The 14,851-nt window shown below is 44.9% G+C and overlaps 1 protein-coding gene across 1 annotated transcript in view; it reads left to right on the forward strand.

The window, feature by feature from the left end:
* gcn1 (GCN1 activator of EIF2AK4) overlaps window positions 1-14,851 on the forward strand; it is a 154,919-nt gene that overhangs the window by 50,612 nt on the left and 89,456 nt on the right. The window contains exons 19-20 of the mRNA XM_070887575.1: window positions 185-374; window positions 6,647-6,771. Of these exons, the coding sequence (XP_070743676.1) occupies window positions 185-374; window positions 6,647-6,771 (315 nt within the window). The remainder of the gene's footprint in view (window positions 1-184; window positions 375-6,646; window positions 6,772-14,851) is intronic.

Genomic DNA, 14,851 nt, shown 5'->3' on the forward strand with positions numbered 1-14,851 from the left:
TGAGTAGAGCTCTGTAAAGTTCTTGGTATGTGAGAAACATTACATGTCATAATTATGTCTGCACTTAATTTGTCATTTATCTGTAGTGAGCTACATTGATGATCTCCTGTTGCTGGTAAATGGGAATCGACCTCCTACTTTGCTACGTTAAACCACAAATCAAATAATGTTGTCCTTCCGCCAGGTGATCCCTCTGGAAGTGTTGGTGACCGAGTCAGGTGAACCAACAGAAGCCGGGAAATCTTATATACCACCCCGAGTGCTGCTAGAGGCGCTGTGTGTGATAACAAGTGTCCCAGGGTTGGAGAATGATGTCAACGAGGCTGAGAAATTGGCCAGAGATATTGTGTTTGTGACACATCACCCTTCCATAGGTAAGGGAATCATTAAACTGCACTTATTCAGAAGGATGTCACTAGCTTCGTTGTTCAAAACTTAATTGACATGTTAAATGAACTGCAGGCACTGACAACATAACTTGGTACCTTCCCACATATAGAAAAGTACAGCATAAAAACTTACTGCCTCAACTGCATGTTACTGTGTTTATTGAGAGTTAAAATAGATCCGATAGGAAAAGGGGAGGTGCAACGAGATCTGGGTGTCATGGTACATCAGTCCTTGAAAGTTGGCATGCAGGTACAGCAGGCGGTGAAGAAGGCAAATGGTATGTTGGCCTTCATAGCTAGGGGATTTGAGTATAGGAGCAGGGAGGTCTTACTACAGTTGTACAGGGCCTTGGTGAGGCCTTACCTGGAATATCGTGTTCAGTTTTGGTCTCCTAATCTGAGGAAGGACATTCTTGCTGTTGAGGGAGTGCAGCGAAGGTTCACCAGACTGATTCCCGAGATGGGAGGACTGACATATGAGGAGTGACTGGATCGACTGGGCCTGTATTCACAGGAGTTTAGAAGAATGAGAGGGGATCTCATAGCAAAATATAAAATTCTGACGGGACTGGACAGGTTAGATGCAGGAAAAATGTTCCCGATGTTGGGGAAGCCCAGAACCAGGGGACACAGTCTAAGAATAAGGGGTAAGCCATTTAGGACTGAGATGAGGAGAAACTTCTTCACTCAGAGTTGTTAACCTGTGGAATTCTCTACCGCAGAGAGTTGTTGATGCCAGTTCATTGGATATATTCAAGAGGGAGTTAGATGTGACCCTTACGCCTAAAGGGATCAAGGGGTATGGAGAGAAAGCAGGAAAGGGGTACCGAGGGAATGATCAGCCACGATCTTACTGAATGGTGGTGCAGGCTCGAAGGACCGAATGGCCCACTCCTGTACCTATTTTCTATGTTTCTATATTGCTTAGTATCGAGCCAATATTTAATAGAATTGTTGCTTGTTGCTGTGCTGTAACAATCTATTTGACCCAATAAGTATTTGTTTTAAGAGCCACCCAGTCTATTCCCACTCATCTGTCTTCTCCCCTATCTTCTGATATTCCTCTTTTTCAAGCAACTGTCTAATTCCCTTTTGAGGGAATTTATGGAGTCTGCTTCAGCAGTGGTTTGTGGCAGAGAATTCTGCATTCTAACCACATTCTGTTCAAAGAATTTGTCCCTTTAACTGTTTTTGTGAGGTGAATAGTGTCGACTCATTTCAGGGGAGGCTAGATAAACATATGAGGGAGAAGGGAATAGAGGGTTATGCTGATAGTTAGATGAGGAAGGATGGGTGGAGCGTCAGTGCCAGCATGGACTGGTTGGGCTGAATGGCCTGTTTATTCTCCTTAATCCTTTCAAGTTTGTGCCCTCGTGTCAACTGATCAGCAGAAGCATTCTATCACTATTGACCTTATCATGACCCTTCAAAATGTGCAAGACTTCTATCAAGTTACCCCCAATCTTCTGTACTATAGTGAAAAAAGCACTGTCTTCTGAAGTGTTATGTCCTAACTGTATCCTGCCAGTAGTAGCTTCAGACCCCCAGACATGCCACAGAAGGACCAGTCATCTGGTGGGAGAAATTAAAATGGCACTGTTCCTTTTTAACATCTGATCCAGTAATTGCTCCCTTCTGTACAGTTCATGTGTATTTTACTGGTGGTTCTACTCTTCATTTTCTCCTGCTAACCATGTTCATAGTATTAGGCTGTTCCTCGTATCAAGGATGATCCGCTTCCACACCAAAAAGGGATGAGTTCACAAGTGTTTCAATGAGGGACCAGATATTCCCGGTCCCAAACTACATGTTGACGGGTGGAAGATGCCTGTGCGTGGATTTTTTTAACGTGTGGTGGCCGTTGCACACCAGCCACCACACGGGCTTGACAGAGCTAGTTCTTGGTCCAATGGCGAGGGTTAACCAAGACGACTGGAGATCAAGCTCTGCTGCACGGACCTATTGCGCACACATGCTCCTACTGTCCATAGATCGCAGTGTGGGCTGGCCCGTGCTGCCCCTGGGCCCTCTCCTCTCCTGGGCCCCGATCTCTCCCCACTCCTCCGCCAGTATTCGCCACATCTGTGCCCTGACCTTCCCGCTCCTCTGCTGTACATGGGTGGTCCTGCCCACACTCCAATCGCTGACCTGGATTTTGATGCCGTCAATCCAGTCGCCCTCCTCCAATCCGTCACCCTCCTGGGACAGCTCGCGTTGCAGTCTGCAGTGGTGTGCTCCTCTTATAGCCCCGACCTGCAGCGATGGTGTTCCCTCGCAGGTCGGGAGTTGATAACAGAATAGCTGAGGTACAATTTAATAATTATTCGATGTATTCACTAGTTTTGGCCATGTTTCTGTGCCAAAATTGTCCATGTTATGTTGTGGTGACTCATTCATGTTTGTCACTCCTTTTATCATTAATATGTTCAAAGGCCAAACATCGTATCCCCACCCAGTCAGAGATTGATATTGAAAACCTGGTTGTCAGTACTTGGAACTAGGCCAAGTTCACAGGAATTATTCCATGAACATGCACCATCCTAAAGAAGTATTCTCAATGACATTGGGTGCCTTACTTCATTTTACCTTTGTTTGTTTAATCTTCACGAAATGGATAACTCATTGTTCAAACCAGGGAAAAGTAGTTTGATGTGCAGAGTGTATATAAACATCCATCTATCTGGTACTCAAAGCCCATGTATCTACAGCAGATTTGTGCATTCTGATTGGATAATTGTAGGTTCTGAAGTGTTGCACTTCAGCATTCTCATTGGCAGACTGAACAAAACCAATCTGTCCCATAAATTTCACTACCCAATCAAAAATTACTTGAGTGCAATGATGTTCGAAAACTAACTGATTTGGTTTTTCACCCCTCAAAAATCAGTGAAATCATTTTTCTTGGCTATCTTTGATTAAAACCAGCCAGTCTCTGGGGAGAAAATTCTGCCCGATCACATTTCAGCAAGAAACTCCAAAGGTACAGCCGCCATCTATGCTCCCCACCATATATCCCTAATGTTGTAACATGAAAGATGCACCGAGTTCAATATCAGAAATAAAATCAGACTTAACCTGTTGGAACGTTTTGAGGTGATTTTTTTTTTTTTAAAGTCAATCTATCCCAGCATTCCTTACTTTTGGCATTTTTAATGGCAGAGCAAATGTGAGGAAAAGGGAACTTAATCTTATCTCAATATGAACAACAGGTCGAGGGAATGGGCTAAACATTTGACCGAAGCACTTACTGTACTCTCAACAAAGCTTGTAGTTCCAGGACTTGTGTCATTCGCTGACAACAGAGAGCATTCTCAGAGGTAGTCAGAGCCTGGGAACCAGTTTGTTTATTTGCTCATCATTTAATATAAATGGAAGACCAAATCAGTCATTGGAATAAGAACATAAGAAATAGGAGCAGGAGTAGGCCATTTGGTCCCTTGAGCCCCATTTGATAAGATCATGGCTGATCTGATTTTGGCCTCAACTCCATTTCCCTGCCCGCTCCCCATAACCCTTGACTCCCTTATTGTTTAAAAATCTGTCTATCTCCACTTTAAATATATTCAATGACCCAGCCTCCACAGCTCTCTGGGGTAGAGAATTCACAGATTCCCGACCCTCCTGAGAGAAGGAATTCCTCCTCTTCTCCATTTTAAATGGGCGACCCCTTATTCTGAAACTTTGCCCCTGAGTTCTAGATTCCCGCACAAGGGGAAACATCCTCTCTGCATCTGCCCTGTCAAGCTCCCTCAGAATCTTGTGTTTCAATAAGATCACCTCTCATCTCGACTCCAATGAGTATAGACCCAACCTTCTCCACCCCTTCATCTTAGGAATCAACCTAGTGAACCTTCTCTGAACTGTCTCCAATGCAAGTATATCCCTCCTTCAATAAGGAGACCAAAACTGTATGCAGTACTCCAGGTTTGGTCTCGCCAACACCCTGTAAAGTTGTAGGAGGACATCTCTGCTTTTATACTCCATCCCCCTTGCAATAAAGGTCAACATTCCATTTGCCTTCCTGATTACTTGCTGTACCTGCATCCCTCTGTACTACAGCATTTTGTAATCTCTCTCCATTTAAATAATCATTTGCTTTGTTGCTTGAATGACAATTTCGCTAGTCGTGTGACTAAGTAGTTGCCTGTGACGGTTCTTGAGTTAAATACCAAAAGACACACTAGACAATGGCGGTACCGTTAATGTTCGTTTACTACAGAAGAAGTACAAGACTCATCACTTAGACTAAATAGTTACCCAATAGGTCCCCGGCTGTCATCTGTCCTAACACTTCTGTCAAGGGTCTCTTCCCTGGTGCCTACTTCTGCTGAGTGTTACTCCTAGGTCCTCGCTATGGGCTGTCTGAACCTGCCTATCTTTATACCCTCCTTTTCATGCCAAACTAGTTGAGTTGGTGCCAGTAAGTCTGAGGTGATCAGGGTCTTTCCTGCTGAAATTGATACTCGGTCTTTATGTTGGGGGAAATTGGCTCTGCTTTGGCTGCCCAGACCCAGTGACCTTATGGCCAGTACTTCCACATGCTTTTTTATGTTTACTACCAAAGTGGATAATCTCACATTTTCTCCCACGATAGTCCATCTGCCAAATTTTTGCACGCTCACTTAGCCTGTCTATATCCCTTTGTAGATTCTACTTCTAAGCGGAGTTATTGTCACCGGACAACCCTTTGCGACGGTAACAATCAAGAAATCCACAAACAGAACCCATCCCACCTTCCAATTACTGCAACTTCTTTCCATGTAGGATCAGACTCGCCCTACCCAACCTCCATGTGGTTTGACCTCCCCCCACACCCCTCGACTGTGACACCCAGCAGAACTTGAGAAATGCATGGACAGGCACAGAAAACTCAACCCACACCATCTGCCCACTGTGTGTCGCCAGCCTCACCCATCGGCAGTTAATTATACAATTCACATGATTTATATAAAAACCCAGCTTGGTGTCACATGGCAACAAAATTACTCACGTCTTTTCTCTTGGCCTTGTTCTGAAATCTGACCTTAGTCTTTCTCTCCTTTCCCTCCCGAACTCCCTCGTCACTTTAAATCTGTTAGTTCTATTTTAAAGTTTATTGAAATTTTTATCTCATTTTTGAGGGTTTTTTTCTTAGTTTCCAACTTCACAAACTGATGGCTCCAAGTTCCAGTGAAGGAACTCACTTTGTTTCCGTGTTTATTGATCATCTGAGACTAGCAGTACTTCAGTAGATTTGCTGCTGTCTGTCATACTGGGATTCCTGTCTGATCTCCCACATTCTATCCTATGTAAACTTGAGGTCATCCAAAACTCAGCAGCCCTAACTCGCACCAAGTCCCACTCACCCATCATCCCTGTTCTTGCCAACCTACATTGGCTCCCGGTTAAACAATGCCTCGATTTTCAAAATTCTCATCCTTGTTTACAAATCCCTCCATGGCTTTGCCCCTTTCTATCTCTGTAATCTCTTCCAGCTGCCGAACCCCCCCGAGATGCCTGTGCTCCTCAAATTCTGCCATTTTGAGCACCCTGATTATAATCGCTCAGCCATTGGTGGCCGTGCCTTCAGCTGCCTAGGCCTCTGGAACTCCTTCCCGAAACCTCTCCGCCTCTCTTTCCTCTTTAAAACCTACCTCTTTGACTAAGCTTTTGGTCCTCTGCCATAATTTCTTATGTTGCTCAGTGTCAAATTTATTTGTTTTGCTCAGTGTCAAATTTATTTGTTTTGTCTTAAAACACTCCTGTGAAGCGCCTTGGAACATTTTACTACATTAAAGGTGGTATATAAATACAGGTTGTTGAATTGATCCATCCATAATTAATAGCTCCATTTAAGCCGCATTCTGCGTCAGCTATCACTTCTGGTGCCATTCAACTAAAACCACTAAATTGTAACCTCCTCTGTTAACTCCTATTGAGCAGCACACAATGCTGTCAGTGGACTTGGTGTTCTCAAGCTGAGTTGTTAAATTGCAAGCTCTTGCCATGGACCTTTCCTTGGCTCAGCTTGCATAAATAAGGATGGTGGAATCACACACAAAAGTTCCTGCCATGTGACTTACTGTTGGGTTGTGCAGCTGTGATTTGAGCATGGAGAGGAGAGTAGGTTATGTTATCTTGATGACTGGACTTATTCTGTGGTATGTAGGATCGCATTTAATGTGAAAGTGAAATAATCCCTGAAGTTAGACTGTATAATTCGCAGCTCCGTGCAGGTTCTCTTGCCCGCCCCTGATTGCACTTGTATTATTTTGCAGAGGCTGCTCAAACAGGACTATGGTCGGCCATTCTCATGAGACTGAAGTTGGACCCTTCAGAGTTCATTAAAAAGCATCTGACTGACATCTTGCCCGGTGTCACCTCCCAAACAGTCCGGAGCCAGGTGAGCGAGTATGGCTATTTTGTTGGTTGAATCCCTTGTCATAAACTGACAGAGTGAAATGGTCACCTTTTTAGATTGGCTGAATACCTTAAAATGGGATTAGCCATAAGACTGTGGACTAGTGGGTAGGGGTATGATTTGAGTAACGGTAGTTTGGCTGTCGAGTCTGCTTCTTCCAGCAAATTATATGCAATTTCACAGCCATGGACTTTCCCAACTTCTTTCATGAGAGGGACTAGGATAAGTATTCCCACAAAAATAACTTGTGAAATTCCAACATCATTTTTCCCTGTTCCTTTCTTCCCCTCCACTTGGATAAAAAGATAATTGAATGAAAGTCCAGAATTTCAATCCCTTATTTCAATTTCCATTTACAACTGAATACTCTCAATGAGCTGAATGAAATGTTAACACACGGATTTAGGCATTGCACAAATTCCTTCTGTAGTATAAGCATTGAGCCCTGGCTAACATAAATATTGGGTAGATGGTTATGTTACTGCTGCAGTATGCTGTGTGTAAAAGTGTTGGTGAACTCCCCACAGCTAAATCTTTTAGAACATCACTCTTGTACCAGATCGAGTGGTGCTCAATACCCTGAAGGAGTTAACATGTTGGCTGGATTGTGGTTGCAGCATCCATCATTGTCATTGGTAACTGACAGCTTGATCCCAAGTAGTGTAGAATCCCCATTTCAATAGACTGGAACTTGGAATAGAATGGCTGGCCCTGATCTATGTTGATTCATGGCTGTGCAAGATAGCTGTAAGAGTTAGGATCCAGTGATACGACTGGATCTATTGCTTCAGTAAAATCGGGGTGGGTCGAGTTCCAAAAATCCATGCAGTTGTCATCATTCCACAAATCCACTTTGCGCCTTCTGGGGTGCAGGCGAAGTGATAGATTTCCTTTCCAGGAACAGAGTCCAGTGACGTAATTGGATCCTGCATTTAAAAAGTGATCGTTCAATCTTGCAAGCTATATTAGTTTATGTATGCACTTCTTGACTGCCACTCTGACCCAAGCCCATTAGTTCTATCTCCATTTTCTTTTCTCCATCCTCCCCTTTCTGCAGACTAGGCATGCCAACTTTTATTTTTCCCCTCTTGGATAATTTGCCCCACTAATCACTACCACAACCTCTGCCTTCCTACTCTCCTATCACCATCCCAGACTTGAATCCACCTTCAATATCTTCTATTCCTCTTGGTATTCTGCTATTGAGGGCCCTTCCTTACAAACAGAAACCCCAACTGTCCCACCCTCACCCTCACCCAGCATGCCTGCTAGTGGCTAACCTCACTAATCCCCTAGCGATTCCAATCACACTACCCACTATGCTCCCCTTGGTCTCTGCTAGTGGATCAACAATCACCACCCATCTCTGAATTACCTCCTGAGTCCCAATAGGATGTGTGTGTGTGTGATTTTGTGCTGCACATTCTTTTCCTGGCCTGATGCCTCAGGGCAGCAGAAGAAATATCTTGCATTTGTCTATCATGTCCTCAAGATATCTCAAAGCATTTTGCAGCCAATGAATTACTTTGGAAGTGTAGTCACTTGTTATGGAAGCAGTCACGACAGCCAGTTTTGCACACGGCAAGATCCCACAAACAGCGAGTGAGGTAAATGATTGGGTAACCTATTTTGATGGTGCTGGTTGAGGGATGAAAGTTGGGCAGGTCAGTAGCTGAGCGATGCAATGGGATCTCTTGTGTGCAGTTGTCCACATGAGCAGCCAGATGGGGCCTCAGATCCATGTCTCCTTTTGAAAGACGGAATTAAGAGCTTCAATTTTGCACTGCACAATTGTGATGGTAGTGCTCCTCAGAACCTAAGTCCTGTGTTTATACTAAGTTTGGTTTGCTCCTGTTTTTCTGCAAATGGAATGAATGAGGAAGAATGTTAATTAGCAACCTTGGGTATGCCTTCTCAATACAAAGCCCCTCGTTCCTCTTTCCAACCTCCATCAAAGACCTGAAGGATTGACCTGAATCAAGGCCTTATGTTTAAAAAAAAAAGAAAAAATTGCATTTATATAGCGCCTTTCACGACTGCCGGATGTATCAAAGGACTTTACAACCAATGAAGTATTCTTGGAGTGTAGTCACTGTTGTAATGAGGGAAAGTATACAGTGGTTTGGGGGAATTGGTCATGTGGCACAAATGTGGGGGGGTGGGATCTACAAGAAACGTAACCAGCCTAAGTATAAACAAAACGGGAAAGAGAGCATAGGAAAGAATAAAGTAAGGGAGGACATTGATGGCAAGAGAATAAATAGTTATAGTACAGGAGTCTAAAAAGATGGTTCAACAAAATTTGAGAGGAAATCCTATAAAAATGAGTTAAGCTGTCTGTACAACAATGCATACAGTGTCCGAAATAAAACAGGGGAGCTGGAGACAATCGTGTGTTGCGAGGGACCAGACATTACGGAAACATAGCCACAGAAAAATCAGGACTGGGAATTAAACATTGCAGGGTATAACATATTTAGAAAAGATAAAGGGGGAAAAAGGGGAGGTGGAGTAGCTGTACTTATCAGGGTGAACAATGGCAGTAAAAAAAAATGTGACGCAGCGATCAGCAAGATGAACATAGAATCTGTATGGAAAGAGCTAGAAGATCAATCACAGTAATAAATGTACTCTACAGACCAGCTAAGAGTGGAAGGGAGATGGAGGAAGAAATATGTAAACAAATTTGGGAAATGAATAAAAAAAACATGGAATAATCATCATGGGGGATTTCAACTAATCCACTATTAATTGGACAGAAGAGGTAGGTAAAGGGGATAAGGGAGTGGAGTTCCTTCAATGTGTGCAGGACTCCTTTCTAACCCAATATGTAAAAAGCCCAACAAGAGAGGATTCGCTATTGGATCTGGTAATAGGGAATGAACCAGAGCAGAGAAGAGAAGTAAAAGTCAGGGAACATCAAGGCAATACTGACAATATAATACGCTTTAAGATGATAATTGAGAAGGACACCAGTATGATGAAAACCAGGGTAATAAATTGGAGAAGGGCTGAAAATAGACCTTGGGAAAATAAAATAGGCAACAGTATCAGCAAACAACAATGTAGAACAGCAATGGGACACATTTAAAACGGTGTTCAACCGAGTGTAGCAACAATGGCCCCAAGTTTCATCCCGCGGTGAAAACGGCGCACCTCCGAGCTGGGCGCCTGTTTTTCGCTCCGAAAACTGCACCTAAAAAAAAAGTCCGATATTCTCGAGCTCTCTGCTTGACGTGGCGCGCTCTTCGCAGCAGGGGGCGGAGCTTAACACTCGCGCCGATTTTCTAAGTAGCAGAGGGCAGGTACAATTTAAATTAGCCTTCGTGGTGCCGGCAACCCTGCGCGTGCGTGTTGGAGCATGCGCGCACGCGCAGTCTCACAAACATTGGCACTTGGCCATTTTTAAAAATACTGCAGAAAAAGTGAAGATTTGTTTCTTGGAACCCTGCAAAGGCTTGTAATTTAATTTTTTTTGATATTTCTGTGTGTGAGGGAGTGCTTTTAGCAGCACTGCTGAATAAATCACCTGCTGAAATCAGTGAGTTCAGCTTTTCACTGCTAAATTTGCAGAACCGGTGTTGCATTGATGCATGCAAATTAAGGACTGTGTTTGGAGAAATAAGAGTGCCAATTCAACTTTGCAATAATACGTGGTGTTGACAATGCAGCACCCATTCTGCAAATTTAAATATAAAACTGTCCAAATGGCCTCCGTCCCCCTCACAGCTCGAAGGCTGCTGCTGTATCTTCGGCTGCCGGCCAGCCACTGACGCCACTGATATCCTATGGCCGAATGGCCTCACATCCGTCCGCTGCTGATTCTTTGGCTGCCGGCCAGCCACTGACGCCGCCCCTAAAGCGTGGCCGAATGGCCTCAAGAACCTTAATGAGCTGCGTGTGTCCTGCGTTGATTCTTCGGCTGCCAGCCAGCCACTGACGTCGCTGCTATCTCATGGCCGAATGGCCTCACATCGGTCCGCTGATTCTTCGGCTGCTGGCAGCCACTGACGCCGCTGATATCTCATGGCCGAATGGCCTCGGGTCCGTCCGGTGCTGCTTCTTCGCGGCCAGCCACGAAGAGAATGAAGGCCTGCCTCAAGCACTGCAGCTCAGCTCGAAGCTTGCTGCCGTCGAGACACTGACACCACACCCCTGCCTGTCTCCAACATGAAAGGCCTGCCTGAAGCACTTTCACACAGGTAGGAACATGGTTTATTTAATCTTTTCTTTGTTTATAAATTTTTATTCAGATTGGATTTATTTGTATAATATTTGTATAAGTATAACTAAGGATTGATTGTAGAATTTAATGACTTCCCTTCTTTCCCCCCCCCCCCGCCACCTCGTTCCCTACGCCTAATTTGTAACCTATGCCTGATTTTCTAAAGTGTAGACAAGGTTTTTTCGAGCTTACAAAAATCTTCACTTCCTCCATTCTTAGTTAGTTTGGAATAAGTTTTCACTCACGAAACTTTGAAATCAGGCGTAAGTGGCCGGACATGCCCCCTTTTGAAAAAAAAATTCTGTTCCAAAGTGAAACTGTTCTAACTGACAAGAACTGGAGCAAACTAAATGTCGAGAATTCCGATTTCTAAGATCCTCCGTTCTACACCAGTTGCTCCTAAAAAATCAGGAGCAAATCATGTGGAAACTTGGGGCCAATATATTTCGCTTAAAGGAAAGAATAAACTAAACACAAATGAGACTCCACGGATGAATAAAGCCATAAGGGAACAATCGAGGGTAAGGAAAGAGGCATAAATGGACAGTGGAGAAGTGAATGATGAGGGAGAATACCAAGAGATTAGGAGAGAAGTCAAAAAAATAATTTGGAAGGCCAAGAGGAACTATGAAATTAAATTATCAAGGAACATAAGCCAAAATAGTAAAATATTTTACAGGCACATTAACAGAAAAAGGAAGGTTGGGATGGGAACAGGGTCAGTAAGGGATAGACAGGATAATACTACAGGTAACAATAGAGAAATGAAGAAATATTAAATAATTATTTTGCTTCAGTATTTACCAAGGAGATAGAACAGGTGGACATGACATAGGATGATATTAGTAATGAGAGAAGTGCATTTGAAATAAAATGAGGGGATATATTAAATAAATTAATCAAACTCAGGATAAAACCCTTGGTCCGGATGAATTGCATTCATGCATTTTAAAAGAATCTAGGGAAGAGATAGCAGAGGCATTACCACACATACTTAATAATTTGTGAGAAAATGGTGCAGTGCCAGAGGACTGGCGGATAGCTGACATACCTATAATTTAAGAAGGGAGATAGAACCTGTCTAGGGAATTATAGACCTGTCAGTTTAACAGCGGTGCCAGGAAAAATAATGTAATCCCTAGTAAAGGAGAAAGTAGAAGACCATCTAGAAACCAAAAATATAGTAATGAATAGTCAGCATGGATTTTAAAAGGGAAAGTCTTGCTTGACCAACCTCATTGAATTTTTTGAAGAGGTAACGAAGAGAGCAGACAATGGTAATGCAGTAGATACAATTTATCTAGATTTTCAAAAGGCCTTTGATAAGGTAGCCCATAATAGACTGATGAACAAGGTCAGAGAATGCGGAGTCAGGGGACATGTAGCAGAATGGACAGCTAGCTGGCTTCAAGACAGAAAGCAGAGAATAGGGGTAAAGGGTAGCTGTTCACGGTGGCAGAAGGTGGGTAGTGGTGTTCCACAAGGTTCAGTGCTGGGACCACCATTGTTCACAATTTATATTAACGATTTAGACTTTGGAATCAAAAATACAATTTCTAAATTTGCGGATGACACCAAATTGAGAGGGGCTAGTCAATACTGAGGAGGAATCCAACAAATTACAGGAGGACATTAATAAACTTGCAGAATGGGCATAGAATTGACAAATGAATTTCAACACACAAATGTGAAGTATTACATTTTGGTAGGAAGAATAGGGAGGTCACTTATTACTTGGAGGGTGCGAGTCGAGGTGGGGTAGAGGAACAAAGGGATCAGAGTACAAATACACAAATCGCTCAAAGTTGCGACACAGGTTAGCAAGGCCGTAAAAGCAAACCAAGTACTCGGGTTTATTTCATTAGAATTGAAAAGCAAGGAAGTTATGCTAAACCTGTATTGAACCTTGATTGGACCACACTTCAAGTACTGCAGATAGTTCTGGTCACCATATTATAAAAAGGATATCTAGGCACTGGAGAGAGTGCAGAGAAGATTTACAAGAATGATACCACAAATGCAAGGGTATACATATCAGGAAAGGATGAACAGGCTGGGTCTCTTTACTCTTGGGTCACCCCCCAGGCTTCTTTTTTCTAATAGAGGACTTTAAAATTATGAAAGGTTTTGATAGTGGATACAGAGAGAATGGGGTCAAGTTTCGGCCTGAGTTGCTCCTATTTTTTTGGAGCAACTAGTTTAGAATGGAGTATCTTAGAAATTACAATTCTCGGCATTTAGCTTGCTCCAGTTCTAGTGAGTTAGAACAGTTTCATTTTAGAACAGATATTTTTTTCCAAAAGGGGGCGTGTCCAGCCACTTACGCCTGTTTTGCAAGTTTAGGAAGCGAAAACTTACTCCAAATTAACTTAGAATGGAGTAAGTGTAGATTTTTGTACGCTCAGAAAAATCTTGCCGACACTTAGAAAATCAGGCGTAAGGAAGAGAGATGATGGGGGTGGAGTTTACAAACATGAAACACATCACTTTTACAAGTCGAGCCATCATCAATAATAAGTAAATCAATAAATGAACTAATAAATCAATCAAAAAAAAAAGTAATAAAAAAATCAGTAAATAAAAAAATTACATTTCTACTCACCGACTGCAGCACCAGGAGCCCTCCAACAGCGTGCTGGGACGGGGTCACTCCAGTGTGTCTCTGTCTCTGTGTCTCTCTCGTGTCAGTGTCTGTGTTTCGAGGAGGAGGGGTGTGTGGTGGAGGAGGGGTGTGTGGTGGAGGAGGAGGAGGAGGAGGAGGGGTGTGTGGTGGAGGAGGAGGAGGAGGAGGGGTGTGTGGTGGAGGAGGAGGAGGAGGAGGAGGAGGGGTGTGTGGTGGAGGAGGAGGAGGAGGAGGGGTGTGTGGTGGAGGAGGAGGAGGAGGAGGGTGTGTGGTGGAGGAGGAGGGGTGTGTGGTGGAGGAGGAGGAGGAGGAGGGGTGTGTGGTGGAGGAGGAGGAGGAGGAGGAGGAGGGGTGTGTGGTGGTGGAGGAGGAGGAGGAGGAGGGGTGTGTGGTGGAGGAGGAGGAGGAGGGGTGTGTGGTGGAGGAGGAGGAGGAGGAGGGGTGTGTGGTGGAGGAGGAGGAGGAGGGGTATGTGGTGGAGGAGGAGGAGGGGTATGTGGTGGAGGAGGAGGAGGGGTGTGTGGTGGAGGAGGAGGAGGAGGAGGGGTGTGTGGTGGAGGAGGAGGAGGAGGAGGGGTGTGTGGTGGAGGAGGAGGAGGGGGTGTGTGGTGGAGGAGAGGAGGGGAGGGGTGTGTGGTGGAGGAGGAGGAGGAGGGGTGTGTGGTGAGGAGGAGGAGGAGGAGGAGGGGGTGTGGGTGGTGGAGGAGGAGGAGGGGTGTGTGGTGGAGGAGGAGGAGGAGGGGTGTGTGGTGGAGGAGGAGGGGTGTGTGGTGGAGGAGGAGGAGGAGGGGTGTGTGGTGGAGGAGGAGGAGGAGGGGTGTGTGGTGGAGGAGGAGGAGGGGTGTGTGGTGGAGGAGGAGGAGGAGGGGTGTGTGGTGGAGGAGGAAGGAGGGGTGTGTGTGGAGGAGGAGGAGGAGGGGTGTGTGGTGGAGGAGGAGGAGGAGGGGTGTGTGGTGGAGGAGGAGGAGGAGGGTGTGTGGTGGAGGAGGAGGAGGAGGGGTGTGTGGTGGAGGAGGAGGAGGAGGGGGGGTGTGTGGTGGAGGAGGAGGAGGAGGGGTGTGGTGGAGGAGGAGGAGGAGGAGGGGTGTGTGGTGGAGGAGGAGGAGGAGGAGGGGTGTGTGGAGGAGGAGGAGGAGGGGTGTGTGGTGGAGGAGGAGGAGGAGGGGAGTGTGAGAGGAGGAGGCGGCGGGGTGTGGGGGTGGAGGAGGAGGAGG

Source organism: Pristiophorus japonicus, chromosome 8 (assembly GCF_044704955.1).
Source record: "Pristiophorus japonicus isolate sPriJap1 chromosome 8, sPriJap1.hap1, whole genome shotgun sequence".
NCBI lineage: Eukaryota > Metazoa > Chordata > Chondrichthyes > Pristiophoridae > Pristiophorus > Pristiophorus japonicus.